This window comes from Mizuhopecten yessoensis, unplaced genomic scaffold, assembly GCF_002113885.1.
Source record: "Mizuhopecten yessoensis strain PY_sf001 unplaced genomic scaffold, ASM211388v2 scaffold4729, whole genome shotgun sequence".
Taxonomy (NCBI): Eukaryota; Metazoa; Mollusca; class Bivalvia; order Pectinida; family Pectinidae; genus Mizuhopecten; species Mizuhopecten yessoensis.
The window spans coordinates 77,583-93,183 of NW_018405692.1; the positions used below are offsets into that span (position 1 = coordinate 77,583).

Genomic DNA, 15,601 nt, shown 5'->3' on the forward strand with positions numbered 1-15,601 from the left:
AGTTATACGTTTTGGTATCAATCATTGCTGTTACATGTAAAGTAAAACCCGTCAACACCAATCTTCCAGTTAGAAGTTTAGATATCAATCATTCCTGTTAAAGTAAAACCCGCCAACACCAATCTTCCAGTTAGAAGTTTAGATATCAATCATTCCTGTTAAAGTAAAACCCGTCAACACCAATATTCCAGGTAAACGTTTAGGTATCGATCATTACTGTTAAAGTAAAACCCGTCAACACCAATCTTTCAGTTATACGTTTAGGAATCAATCATTACTGTCAAAGTAAAACCCGTCAACACCAATCTTCCACGTAAACGTTTAGGAATCAATCATTACAGTTAAAGTAAAACCCGTCAACACCAATATTCCAGGTAAACGTTTAGGTATCAATCATTACTGTTGAAATAAAACTCGTCAACACCAATCTTCCGATTAAACGTTTAGGAATCAATCATTACTTTGTAAGTCGATCCCCTCACCACCAATCTTCCAGTTAAACGTTTAAGAATCAATCATTACTGTTAAAGTAATTCCCGCCAACACCAATCTTCCAGTTAAACGTTTAGGTATCGATCATTACTGTTAAAGTAATTCCCGCCAACACCAATCTTCCAGTTAAACGTTTAAGAATCAATCATTACTGTGTAAGTAGAACTCGTCAACACCAATCTTCCGATTAAACGTTTAGGAATCAATCGTTACTGTGTAAGTAGAACTCGTCGACACCAATATTCCAGTTAAACGTTTAGGAATCAATCGTTACTGTGTAAGTAGAACTCGTCAACACCAATATTCCAGGTAAACGTTTAGGTATCAATCATTACTTTGTAAGTAGAACCCGTCAACACCAATCTCCGAATTAAACGTTTCGGTATCAATCATTACTGTTAAAATAAAACCCGTCAACCCCAATCTCCGAATTAAACGTTTAGGTATCAATCATTCCTTTGTAAGTAGAACCCGTCAACACCAATCTTTCAGTTATACGTTTAGGTATCAATCATTACTGTTAAAGTAAAACCCGTCAACACCAATCTTCCAGGTATACGTTTAGGAATCAATCATTACTGTGTAAGTAGAACTCGTCAACACCAATATTCCAGTTAAACGTTTAGGAATCAATCATTACTGTTAAAGTAAAACCCGTCAACACCAATCTTCCTGGTATACGTTTAGGTATTAATCATTACTGATAAAGTAAAACCTCACCAATCTCAAAGCGAATCATTTATGCATTATTACAGCAACTAAAACCAATCATAATTAATTTCACGATTAAACAGTTATGAATAATCGCTTTTACAATCAGTAACCAATTATTATATTTTTAGTAATAAAATTTAATAAAAAAGTTATATGCTGTTTATTTCTATTTTGATAATGGTGTAAAAGAATGTGTGGACAGGTATTACAAGCTCCTTCCTTCCTCAGGTTGTGTGTGTTGTGTTATCGGACCGACTGTACAAACGCCTTCAGGAACAGTCGGATCAGGATAAAGATGCTTCCGGAATATTGTCTTCCGTCTGGACCGCTTCCACCAACAACAGGTAAATAATGTCGACATGGACCGCTTCCACCAACAACAGGTTAAATATGTCGACCTGGACCGCTTCCACCAACAACAGGTAAATAATGTCGACATGGACCGCTTACACAAACAACAGGTTAAATATTTCGACCTGGACCGCTTCCTCCAACAACAGGTAAAAAATGTCGACCTAGACCGCTTCCACCAACACCAGGTAAATAATGTCGCCCTGGACCGCTTCCACCAACACCAGGTAAATAATGTCGACCTGGCCCGCTTCCACCAACACATGGCCCGCTTCCACCAACAACTGGTACATAATGTCGACCTGGACCACTTCCACCAACAACAGGGTAAATATGTCGACCTGGTCCGCTTCCACCAACAACAGGTAAATACTGTCGACCTGGACCGCTTCCACCAACAACATGTAAATAATGTCGACCTGGACCGCTTTCACCAACAACAGGTAAATAATGTCGACCTGGACCGCTTCCACCAACAACAGGTAAACAATGTCGACCTGGACCGCTTCCACCAACAACAGGTAAATAATGTCTACCTGGCCCGCTTCCACCAACAACAGTTAAATAATATCGACCTGGACCGCTTCCACCAACAACAGGTAAATAATGTCGGCAAAACATTATGGCTTCAGGTATATTGCAATTATAAATGTTAAGGGTTTGACGACAAAACGACCCGAATGAAGGTTAGAACGGAAAAGAAAAAAGGCCAACATGGAAATACGTATACCTTGGAGGGTGAAAACAGACCCAATCGAGTTTGAACGATATTGACCGCATTGTCGACTAATCCTAAAAATCTAAAGGAAACAATCTAAATAACATGTGACATTATCATTAATATTACAGAAGCAATAAAGACATCAATCTCAGTACATGAAATTTGTTTTTATACAAATCAGAACATTGAGTGAAATTATGATAAGACATGATGTTAGTTATGATAATAACCATATTACAAAACACAGTGGATATTTCAAATAATACGAAACACTAGTGAGTATTTAAAAACAAAAAGTCACTCTTTCTTATCGAGGTTGTTTAGCTGAAATATTTTAGCATCACGTTTTGCAATTTTCGTTCTTGGTGATTTCATGTGGAAAAAGTAATGAAATAACATTTCTTTGTAGATTCATCAACCAAAACCGGATGCCAAACTTCACAAATCTTGCCGCTATTTTTATGTCGTTTAAGGGAATAACAATGGTAAGAACAAGACAAACGGTCCATGTATGTTAAATATTTAAAAGCAATGTAATGGCTAGCAGCATGGGTTTTTCATATAGAAAACATGTTCACTTACTGAAACGGTTAGTAAATAGTTCTTTGAATATATCTATATAACAGGGACAGGGGATGGGTTTACGGGATAGCAAACAATGGGCTAGCTTTCACTACCATCATTTAAACACTGCACTATAAGTATGGCAAAGATTAAATCTTCGGGTAATAAAGAACCCCAATCACTTATTACGGTAAACAATGTGTTATCGCTGGTTTTGCTAGTTGCTCAGCCAAGCCGTTGTCAACACTTACTATAATTTTTCGAACCATACAAGCATTGCTACATTCGTATTGTAACAACGAATATTCCAGAAGTGTCAAACTTAAATACGTATTAGGAAAAACCAACCAAACGTCTGATCGATTCCGAACATTTGTTTAACATTTTCTTCTATTAGATAATTTGGCTTTCACACTATGTGCACTTCCATACATACCTCATAGCAGACTGATGGAACGCACCCCTCCTGTTTTTATGAGAGCTTCGTTTTCAAGAAGGGAGAATGACGATACATTTATATATTTTGAAAAGTAGTTTGTGAAAAAAGACAAAAGACATAATGAAATATTCTGATGGTAAAATCTTGAGAATGTTGGCATATCTATGAGGATCATTTATGCCCCTCTTTTTACCGACTTGTTTTATTTTTGTTTTAATATGAAGATACATTTACCAAAGCACTTATCAGAACAGGTAACGAAACTCTATTTTACTCTCAGTTGTCTTTAAATAACAACACTTTTACTACCCGTCGATCGTCGATCTTAAAAAAAACAAGTACACCACAGACCTTCCTACAACAGGCGCTTACCTCAATCATTATTAACAATGTGCCCATCATGGATGGCATTCTACTAAGCTTTGTGAAAAGCGTGATGATTTATATTTTCCTATCTTAAAATTCCCTTTCTTGACGGTTTCATCACTGCTTCTTACACCTGCTATGTTATCATATCGTAGCTGATTCGATGTTGACGATCTTGCTAAGAATATAACGATTTGTGTTGTTTGTTGAAATCTGACAGCCACACTTACAAGGTTTGAGGAAATAAATTGATTGCAAAATACAGTTTAATAAAGCACATATTTAAAAAAAATAGTTAATTAATGCAGAAAGCCAAACATTATCTATTGCACCACATGTTCGTTGTGCGAATTAAAGGCTCATTATTTGTATTAAAATTAAAATAAGCGTAATTCAAAGTCTAAAATGTTCAAAAACATTTTCTGAAAATTTAAGTGCGTCGATATAGAAAGCAGACATTACTATATGCAAATTTTGTGGTGGGCCACACAATCTCATTGGGATATATTTTAATTTATTGTGAGCAATATCGCTTTTGAATATGTTCATCGGCATACCTAAGCATTGTGTTGTTACTTCCCAAGTTCTTAGTTTGAGGGCATAGTCATATTTGGATTTGATTTACACGTCAGGTGCAGACGATGAAGAACAGGTTTGTCCCCTTGAAATACCGTATCATATTCTCTATGTACTGTTTTAATATTCCGTGTAAACGTTTACTTTTCCTAACTTCATTAAGTTGAGTTCAAATTACGCTTTTTATCTTAAATGCAATGTGGCCAGTGACTTTGTCCAATAAAAGTAAAATCAGTTATATAATGTCAGTGCCTTGGTCCATTATGTAAAATTTATAAACACTCAGTAACTTGGCCTATGTTTTTATATATACTATATCTAAATATAGATTCAGATATCATTCATGCCAATTCTGAGATAAATTCTTTGATAGTGTCCAATCAATTGCTTGCAATCTGCATTCCAGGTTTGCGAACTCGTGGTGTCCATTGGAATCATACTACAGAAGTTTAGTCCAGACTATTTCTACACGACCGAGATGGTTTACCTCAACGATATCTACTCGGGCGACTTAACCCTAGGTTACGTCATCCACGTCACAGCCATCGTCATGTTTTGCGTCATTTTGTTGTCTCTGGGGCTCGGTGTACTAGGAGTAATAGCCGTGTATAAAGGCTGGCGGAGAGTGATGAGTGTAGTAAGTTTGTATGTAACATCATCGGGCCTTAGCATCACCCTGTAGTTTGGTGGGGTCAATTTTTCCATCTCACTTCCATCGGAGCATATTGAATTTACAGTAACATATTTTGTTTACTATTATAATATTCGTAAATATCCCTCGTGCATACAAGTATAATTTGAATATTATAATGTTATTATAGAAATACACCTTTGCTCGACACTGACCGAAACGTTTGTTTAGTGGTATTGTTATAATACTTCTTTATCGACTATTTCATATAGACGAAGTAATACGCATATACAAATGTAATATAAACATTCGTGTGAAAAAGTTGCTTGTATTGGACGATTCTTCGTGATGATTGATACAAGTAGACACCAGCAGATAGTGATAAGCGGTAAGTATTTCTAGTAGGCATTTGTTTGCTTGTGGAAGTGGACAATAATACTCTACTTCCAAGATATCGAGATGTTTGTCTACCAATATAGTATATATAATATAATATATAAAAGACTTCCCCTGATAAACCTCTAAAGAGGTGAAATCGCTAGGGAGGTACTACATTTAAGAAACTCTTGTCATTTGTTTTTATATTTAACCATCACATGGACTTTGAATGATTTTCTGATTCAATATAATATAATATATATATTTGTGTGTGTACATATATTTCAAATGATTTTGAAATGGCAATGTTTTTCAATTAATAGTTTTGAAGTTTAAGTGATGAAATGATTTTGAAAAGGTGATGATAAGATTGAATTAGTGAAATTCAAATGAAGTATGCTTCGTTTGACCGCTTTGTAAATTAATCTTCAATTCATTATTGAAGCTTACTTAACTGATGCTAATTTTTCAAAAATATCTTAATAAAATCATTATAATTCAACAGAATTACTGACGTTCCAGGAAAACAATGTATTGTAATATAAGAAAATTCTTGAAATATCAATACCGTTAACGTTTTGGTATGTAATGCGACATTTTTTACTTTCAGATTGTTATACCGACTCTAGTACTGACTATTGTAGAACTGATTTGTCTTGGATTGCTGTCTTTAGTTTTGTCGGTTGTAAGTAATACATTTCTTGTCAAGCTTGGCTTATGCAGTGACTATATATTTAGTCATTGTTTGTCTATATTAGGATCTTATTGCTGAAAAGAAGTTATTTGAATTTTCAGTCAAGACATACTGTATTTAGGTTAAGATAATATAATTGTGACTTGTGTTGTAATGCTATGACCTTATTTCAATGCGTAGTTAGATAGGATAGGATCTCTTATGGATGTCAAATCTGGCATATCCACATATTAAATATGGCAGCCTACGTAAGGTTTACTGATTAATAACAGCAGCCGTCATTTCGACTGCCTGGTGACAACTCTGGTGAGGTCCGCTGTCAGGTGGTCAAAGTCTTAGAAAGGAGGAGGAGGACCTGGTGACAACTCTGGTGAGGTCTGCTGTCAGGTGGTCAAAGTCTTAGAGGAGGAGGAGGACCTGGTGACAACTGTGGTGAGGACTGATGTTAGGTGGTCAAAGTCTTAGAGGAGGAGGAGGACCTGGTGACAACTCTGGTGAGGTCTGCTGTCAGGTGGTCAAAGTCTTAGAGGAGGAGGAGGAGGACTTGGTGACAACTCTGGTGAGGTCTGCTGTCAGGTGGTCAAAGTCTGAGAGGAGGAGGACCTGGTGACAACTCTGGTGAGGTCTGCTGGCAGGTGGTCAAAGTCTTAGAGGAGGAGGAGAACCTGGTGACAACTCTGGGGAGGTCTGCTGTCAGGGGGTCAAAGTCTTAGAAAGGAGGAGGAGGACCTGGCCTAAATGCTGACATAGAATACGACTACCTGTGACAACTCTGGTGAGGTCTGCTGTCAGGCGGTCAAAGTCTTAGAAAGGAGGAGGAGGAGAACCTGGTGACAACTCTGGTGAGGGCTGCTGTCAGGTGGTCAAAGTCTTAGAAAGGCGGAGGAGGACCTGGGGACAACTCTGGTGAGGTCTGCTGTCAGGTGGTCAAAGTCTAAGAGGAGGAGGAGGACCTGGTGACAACTCTGGTGAGGTCTGCTGGCAGGTGGTCAAAGTCTTAGAGGAGGAGGAGAACCTGGTGACATCTCTGGTGAGGTCTGCTGTCAGGTGGTCAAAGTATTAGAAAGGAGGAGGAGGAGAACCTGGTGACAACTCTGGGGAGGTCTGCTGTCAGGGGGTCAAAGTCTTAGAAAGGCGGAGGAGGACCTGGTGACAACTCTGGCGAGGTCTGCTGTCAGGTGGCCAAAGTCTTAGAGGAGGAGGAGAACCTGGTGACATCTCTGGTGAGGTCTGCTGTCAGGTGGTCAAAGTGTTAGAGGAGGATGAGGAGGGCCTGGTGACAACTCTGGTGAGGTCTGCTGTCAGGCGGTCAAAGTCTTAGAAAGGAGGAGGAGGAGAACCTGGTGACAACTCTGGGGAGGTCTGCTGTCAGGGGGTCAAAGTCTTAGAAAGGAGGAGGAGGAGAACCTGGTGACAACTCTGGGGAGGTCTGCTGTCAGGGGGTCAAAGTCTTAGAAAGGCGGAGGAGGACCTGATGACAACTCTGGTGAGGTCTGCTGTCAGGAGGTCAAAGTCTTAGAAAGGCGGAGGAGGACCTGATGACAACTCTGGTGAGGTCTGCTGTCAGGAGGTCAAAGTCTTAGAAAGGAGGAGGAGGACCTGGCCTAAATGCTGACATAGAATACGACTACCTGTGACAACTCTGGTGAGGTCTGCTGTCAGGGGGTCAACGTCTTAGGAAGGAGGAGGAGGACCTGGGCTAAATGCTGACAAAGAATGCCATACCTGTTGACAACTCTGGTGAGGTCTGCTGTCAGGGGGTCAAAGTCTTAGAAAGGAGGAGGAGGACCTGGTCTAAATGCTGACATAGAATACGACTACCTGTGACAACTCTGGTGAGGTCTGCTGTCAGGTGGTCGAAGTCTTAGAGGAGGAGGAGGAGGGCCTGGTGACAACTCTGGTGAGGTCTGCTGTCAGGTGGGCAAAGTCTTAGAAAGGAGGAGGAGGACCTGGTCTAAATGCTGACAAAGAATGCCATACCTGGTGACAACTCTGGTGAGGTCTGCTGTCAGGTGATCAAAGTCTTAGAAAGGAGGAGGAGGACCTGGTCTAAATGCTGACATAGAATACGACTACCTGGTGACAACCCTACAAAAAGGGCCTACCATTTTGGAAATGAGGAAGCCTGGTCGCAACCTAGTTAAGGAAATACATGTTTCTCCTCTTTGATGGTCCATGTCGTCCTTCCTTGTTCTGTTGACGCTATGTTTTACCACTTTTACTTTGTTCGTGTAAATAAGTGTATGTTCTTATTTAAATGGCATTGACCTTGTAGGCGTACTGCTGTGACTACGGCTCTGCCTGCACCTTCCGTACCCACGGGAACTCGCCTCCTCTTGAAGATGTAAATGTGTTTGTTTTCTATTCTTGTTTTAACGTTAAAACGCAATCTCCTTTTGAAAATAAATCCTAGTTTTACACATTAACCAATTAACAGATAAACATGGTCACAGAAATCGATGACTATTTAATCAATTCAATTAAAATATATTTGTAAACAACATTATTCTTTTATTAATCATCGATCTTAAAATACATTCAGGTAATATGAGTCCTGTAAATGTGTAATCATGCTATTGGAAATATTGGTATCAGGTAATTGTGACAATATATAATGTAATTGTCTTATTCTGCTAACATTTCAGCTTTGCAAGCACGGTTTCCAGGGAGCTGTGTTCAATGTGGTCGGATCTTTTATCGGATTCATTGTCGCTCACCTCGTACTACAGGTAAAACTGACATGTCAGCCTCACAGTACAGGTAAACATTGTCGTTCACCTCTTACTACAGGTAAAACTGATATGTCAGGCTGACAGTACAGGTAAACATTGTCGCTCACCTCGTAGTACAGGTACATAAATGTAATACTTTTGCGTCAGCCTCATTGTACAAATAAACATTGGCACTCGCCTCTAAGAACTGGTAAAACTTGCTGTCGTACTCGTGGTACAGGTAACCATGACAGTCTACCTCGTGATGTAGGAAGACATTATGCTGTTAACGTTGAAGAATAGGAAAAATGTTATTCTCCATGTAGAATAGGAAACCGTTGCTGATCACCTCGAATTACCGTAACCTAATTTCGGTACATCTAATTATTGGTTTTCAAATTATTTCTTCTAAATAAAATAATGTATTGATATATTGACAAATAATGAAAGAGTCAGTGACACAAAATTAACTCCTGATGTCTCTGTTGCAGGTAGTTGCTCTGTGTCTGGCAGATAGAATCTACAAAAGAATGTCCATAAAAGAAGCCCCAGATGATCCATCTTATGGAATGTTTCAAAGCATTCTGATATCCATGGTCAACAACAGGTATGTTGTAGGCTCTGATAAGGAAAATCTCTTATGAAAAGGTTCTATTTACTAATACAAATGTCGGTGGCCAAGCACACCTACAACATGAGCTTTCCTACTTTTATGCATTTCATATACGAGGAGCAAATATGGTTTATTTCAATAGAATAAAAATTAGAAAACAACGAGGGAGCTTATTATTATACTGCACTGTAAAGTATACAAAAAAGGAAGAAGACAACAACAAAAATTAAACAAAGTTTGCTTACAATTTCGTTTAAATTCAAATTGCAGGCAATCTTGTTAAAGCCATTGAAATGAAAAGTTTTCATTGTATAGTACAAGATAAAAAATGTGATGAAAAATACCCAAATACATCCCAATTTTAACGTACATTCGACATGATGAATCCTGTAATGATTCTGAAAAGATATATTTCAGCAATACGATAGGTTTATTCGTAATATAACGTTGTCAGCCTCTCTACTGATCAGCTGATACATTTCAGATTAAAAGTCAAATTAACCAGATTAATTAATACCCACCATGTGGAGACGTCCCTGTAATGCTCTAAACAAGTGTTGTTATGCACGTTTCCGTCACAACAAGTAAGGGGTGGTCACCATTGGTGTTCGTTGAGACGAAACTTGTCCAATATCTTGCTTAGATCAGATAATAGATAGAATGGGTGATTGATACAGGCCTTATAGTCATTTTGGTAATTCCATCTTAGTTCTAGCGTCACTTCAAATCAATGTATGAATATAAACAATTCTTCTTGGCCCGGATGCTGGTCGTCTTAACGTGGGAGGAAAGTGGAGTACGCGGAAAATTACCCACGCTGCCGCTTTGGTAAAAGGCAAGTGCGTTATTCACTGCGCAACCTGACCACCCATCAAATCAACGTATCTGTAATGCAAATAAAGTACTTTTTGATGAAGCAATGTTGATGAAATACGTACAAAATTTGTTTACAGATTCATTAACCAAGAGCGGATGCCGAACTACACAGTTTTGGCAGCGGTTTTTATGACGTTGAAGGGGATAGCAATGGTAATTATATTATGAAGGTTCATGGATCTTTAATATACATGTTAAAACACAATACAATGACCATAAACAGCAGGCGTATTATCTTTAAATAAGTGTCAGTTACTGTATTAGGTCCATGATACAAATCTATAAACCGTGTTCACCAACTTGATACATCATTTAAAAGTTACCCGGTAATTCGTGCAACCTCTTCACCACAAGGTAAATGACATGGTCAATGATTTAACATCAATAAAAGGCAGCATTAAATAGGTCAAAATCTATCACAGTCAGCTGATAGGTTGACAGTTCTAAACCGGGTGATATAATAAAATGACACAGCTCATATAAAGTGGAACATTTGTACATTATGTTTATATTGTGACGCGCAGTTATGTGTATAACCTTCCGCTCTAAAGCATGTGACATGTTACTGTGACAAGGTCAAGGATCTTAATCTATAAAACAAGATAAGTGATTAGGTTCGTGGGAATATAATAAGCACGGTTAGCGACTAGGTCCAATATGTAAAATGTATAGAAATGTTGAATAGTTCCATGGCATCAAATTTACTGAATTTGGTTAAGGACGAGGTAAAAGATTCAAAATACTTCAATATATACATTGCCAAGGTCCATGCTATAACACACGTTAAACATGCATTGGACACACCTTAAACCAGGAAACTGTCACCCTGTCACATAATCGCATTTTACCAAAAATCTATGTTTGCCCGATGTATAAATTCGCCTTTCACATGTAATCATGTATGGTATGTTTTGAATTATTCGTTCTCATGACAAATTCAGCAATATTGTGGAGGATGCAAAAAACCGACAGTTAAACTACAGCGAAAATTAGTATACATAACGAACATACAAATATAACCAGTTGTATTTCTTATGACATTGTTTTTGATGACTATGTAATTATTTGTGTGTAATCTGTATACCAGGTTGGCGAACTTGTTGTGTCCATCGGAATCATACTACAGAAGTTTAGTCCAGACTATTTCTACACGACCGAGATGGTTTACCTCAACGAAATCTACTCGGGCGACTTAACCCTTGGTTACGTCACCCACGTCACAGCCATCGTCATGTTTTGCGTCATCGTGCTGTCTCTGGGGCTCGGTGTACTAGGAGTCATAGCCGTGTATAAAGGCTGGCGGAGAGTGATGAGTGTAGTAAGAACAATATATACCTGGTGAATCTTAGTTAGTAATATAAACAGTTTTCATGCAACGAAAAGTTCACAGTGAAAATACAAGATGCTCCTCTACTTATCAAATTCACAAATAGAAAAATAAATGTTCCAAACATTCTAAGAGATTAGAAGAATACATATGTTTGGCATTCCGTACATATATGTTATCTTATGTCGCTTGTGATGTGCTATTTTATATTTTCAGGTTGTTATACTGACCCTATTATTGAGCATAACAGAGGGGATCTGTCTTGGATTATTGTCTCTAGTTTTGTCAGTCGTAAGTTATATCACGTGTTATTCATGGAATTTCTATTTTCAGTGAGACTTAAAACACATCGTAAATCAACGCTTTATCTCAATCTAAAAATTGTCATTACTCTCAAGGCTGTTTGAATGTCCTAGCTATAGGTATGATCTGATCTTTGTTTAAGTAGCAACTTTATTTTATATTATTATGAACTTAATACTGATATTTCCTTATTGGATGTTAATACACTAATACATGTATTTATATCTTTAATGTGCTCACTTAAATGATAAAGATAGAAGAAGAGTTTCAGAATTTCAAGCATACCAGGCACCATTGTAAAAATCAACCTTTGTCAGGATAACTGAAAAGTGACAACCCTTGTAAAGGAAACTAAAATGTGACTTCCGTCCAGGGCAACTACATAGTGACAGCCCTGGTCAGGGCATCTACATAGTGACAACCCTGGTAAAAGCAACTACATAGTGACAACCCTGGTACAAGCAACGATGTAGTGATATCCCTGGTCAGGGCATCTACATAGTGACAACCCTGGTAATAGCAACGACATAGTGATAACCCTGGTCAGGGCATCTACATAGTGACAACCCTGGTAATAGCAACGACATAGTGACAACCCTGGTAAAAGCAACGACATAGTGACAACCCTGGAAATAGCAACGACATAGTGATAACCCTGGTCACGTCATCTACATAGTGACAACCCTTGGCAGGGAAACTACATAGTGACACCCCTGTTAAAAGCAACGACATAGTGATAACCCTGGCCAGGGCAAATACATAGTGCCAACCCTGGTAAAAGCAACGACATAGTGACAACCCTGGTCAGGGAAACTACATAGTGACAACCCTGGTAAAATAAACGACATAGTGATAACCCTGGCCAGGGCAAATACATAGTGTCAACCCTGGTAAAAGCAACGACATAGTGATAACCCTGGTCAGGTCATCTACATAGTGACAACCCTTGGCAGGGAAACTACATAGTGACAACCCTGTTAAAAGCAACGACATAGTGATAACCCTGGTCAGGGCAATTACATAGTGACAACCCTGGTAAAAGCAACGACATGGTGATAACACTGGTCAGGTCATCTACATAGTGACAACCCTGGTCAGGGAAACTTAATAGTGACAACCCTGGTCAGGGCAACTACATAGTGACAACCCTGGTCAGGGAAACTACATAGTGACAACCCTGGTCAGGGCATCTACATAGTGACAACCCTGATAAAAGCAACGACATAGTGATAACCCTGGTCAGGGCAACTACATAGCGACAACCCTGGTCAGGGAAACTTCATAGTGACAACCCTGGTGAAAGCGACGACATAGTTACCACCCTTGTCAGGGCAACTACATAGTGACAACCCAGGTCAGGGAAACTACATAGTGACAACCCTGGTCAGGGAAACTATATAGTGACAACTCTGATAAAAGGAACTACATAGTGACAACCATGGTAAAAGCAACGACATAGTGACAACCCTGGCCAGGGCAACTACATATTGACAACCCTGGTCAGGGAAACTACATAGTGACAACCCTGGTAAAAGCAACGACAAAGAGACAACCCTGGTCAGGGAAACGACATAGTGACAACCCTGGTAAAAGCGACGACATAGTGACAACCCTGGTCAGGGCATCTACATAGTGACAACCCTGGTAAAAGCAACGACATAGTGACAACCCTGGTCAGGGAAAATACATAGTGACAACCCTGGTAAAAGCAACGACATAGTGATAACCCTGGTCAGGGCAACTACAAAGTGACAACCCTGGTCAGGGAAACTACTTAGTGACAACCCTGGTAAAAGCAACGACATAGTGATAACCCTGGTCAGGGCAACTACATAGTGACAACCCTGGTAATAGCAACGACATGGTGATAACCTTGGTCAGGGCAACAACATAGTGACAACCCTGGTAAAAGCAACGACATAGTGACAACCCTGGTCAGGGCATCTACATAGTGACAACGTAAAAAAAACTTGTAAAAGCAACGATGTAGTGATATCCCTGGTCAGGGCAACTACATAGTGACAACCCTGGTAAAAGCAACGACATAGTGACAACCCTGGTATAGCAACGACATAGTGATAACCCTGGTCAGGGCAACTACATAGTGACAACCCTGGTAATAGCAACGACATAGTGATAACCCTGGTCAGGGCAACTACATAGTGATAACCCTGGTCAGGGAAACTGCGGAATGATTTTCTTTCTCCGGACAACTTCGGTTTATGCTTTGTCATTCCATGGTGTATAGTTATTCTTGTGTTATTCCTGGCCTCATAGGCGTACTGCTGTGACTACGGATCGTCCTGCACCTTCTACGCATCCTCATCTACGCTTTCCTTAGAAAACGTAATTATGATGAATTGGTTTATAATTTTATTATATCATGTTTGAAACAATAAAGCTTAAAATAATGTTGTTTTGGTTAACAAGCAAATAACACAATTTGTTCGATGATCATTAATACAATTCTGAATAACGCAATTGAAAATGAGATATCGTCCCCTATCTTATAATACATGCTGAAAATCAAAATTCCCTTACTTAATGGTCATCGTCCTCTCGGAGACTAATAACTATAGATTTCAGAAATGTATTTAAATGTTTCAGCTTTGCAAGCACGGTTTCCAGGGAGCTGTATACAATGTGGTCGGAACTTTTATCGGATTCATTGTCGTTCACCTCGTACTACAGGTAAAATTGAAATGTCAGCCTCACAATACAGGTAAACATTGTCGCTCATCTCGTACTACAGGTAAAACGGATATGTCAGCCTCACAGTACAGGTAAACATTGGCGCTCACAACGTACTACAGGTTAAACTGATATGTCATCCTCACAGTACAGGTAAATATCGTCGCTCACCACGTACTACAGGTAAAACGGATATGTCAGCCTAACAGTACAGGTAAACATTGGCGCTCACCTTGTACTACAGGTAAAACTGGTATGTCAGCCTCACAGTACAGGTAAACATTGGCGCTCACCACGTACTACAGGGAAAATTGAAATGTCAGCCATACAGTACAGGTAAACATTGGCGTTAACCTCGTACTACAGGTAAAACTGATATGTTAGGCTAATAGTACAGGTAAACATTGGCGCTCACCTCGTACTACAGGTAAAACTGATATGTCAGCCTCACAGTACAGATAAACATTGGCGCTCACCACGTACTACAGGGAAAATTGAAATGTCAGCCTTACAGTACAGGTAAACATTGTCGTTGACCTTGTACTACAGGAAAAACGGATATGTCAGCCTAACAGTACAGGTAAACATTGGCAATAACCTCGTACTACAGGTAAAACTGATATGTCAGCCTCACAGTACAGGTAAACATTGGCGCCCACCACGTACTACAGGTAAGACTGATATATCAGCCTCACAGTACAGGTAAACATTGTCGATAACCTCGTACTACAGGTAAAACTGATATGTCAGCCTCACAGTACAGGTAAACATTGGGTAAAACTGATATGGCAGCCTCACAGTACAGGTAAACATTGGCGCCCACCTCGTACTACAGGTAAAACTGATATATCAGCCTCAAAGTACAGGTAAACATTGTCGCTCAACACGTACTACAGGTAAAACTGATATGTCAGCCTAACAGTACAGGTAAACATTGTCGCTCACCTCGTAATACAGTTAAAACTGATATGTCAGCCTGACGGTACAGGCAAATATTGTCGCTCATCACGTACTACAGGTAAAACTGATATGCCAGCCTCACAGTACTGGTAAATATTGTCGCTCACCTCGTAGTACAGGTAAAACTGATATATCAGCCTCACAGTACAGGTAAATATTGTCGCTCACCTCGTAGTACAGGTAAAACTGATATG

The 15,601-nt window shown here is 39.3% G+C and overlaps 1 protein-coding gene across 1 annotated transcript in view; it reads left to right on the plus strand.

Moving 5' to 3' along the window:
- LOC110449640 overlaps positions 1–15,601 on the plus strand; it is a 126,908-nt gene that overhangs the window by 67,873 nt on the left and 43,434 nt on the right. The window contains exons 15-27 of the mRNA XM_021496625.1: positions 1,435–1,550; positions 2,688–2,763; positions 3,506–3,535; positions 4,630–4,860; positions 5,843–5,917; positions 8,202–8,270; positions 8,572–8,655; positions 9,129–9,244; positions 10,204–10,279; positions 11,214–11,444; positions 11,670–11,744; positions 14,034–14,102; positions 14,364–14,447. Coding sequence (XP_021352300.1) covers positions 1,435–1,550; positions 2,688–2,763; positions 3,506–3,535; positions 4,630–4,860; positions 5,843–5,917; positions 8,202–8,270; positions 8,572–8,655; positions 9,129–9,244; positions 10,204–10,279; positions 11,214–11,444; positions 11,670–11,744; positions 14,034–14,102; positions 14,364–14,447 — 1,332 coding nt within the window. The remainder of the gene's footprint in view (positions 1–1,434; positions 1,551–2,687; positions 2,764–3,505; positions 3,536–4,629; positions 4,861–5,842; positions 5,918–8,201; positions 8,271–8,571; positions 8,656–9,128; positions 9,245–10,203; positions 10,280–11,213; positions 11,445–11,669; positions 11,745–14,033; positions 14,103–14,363; positions 14,448–15,601) is intronic.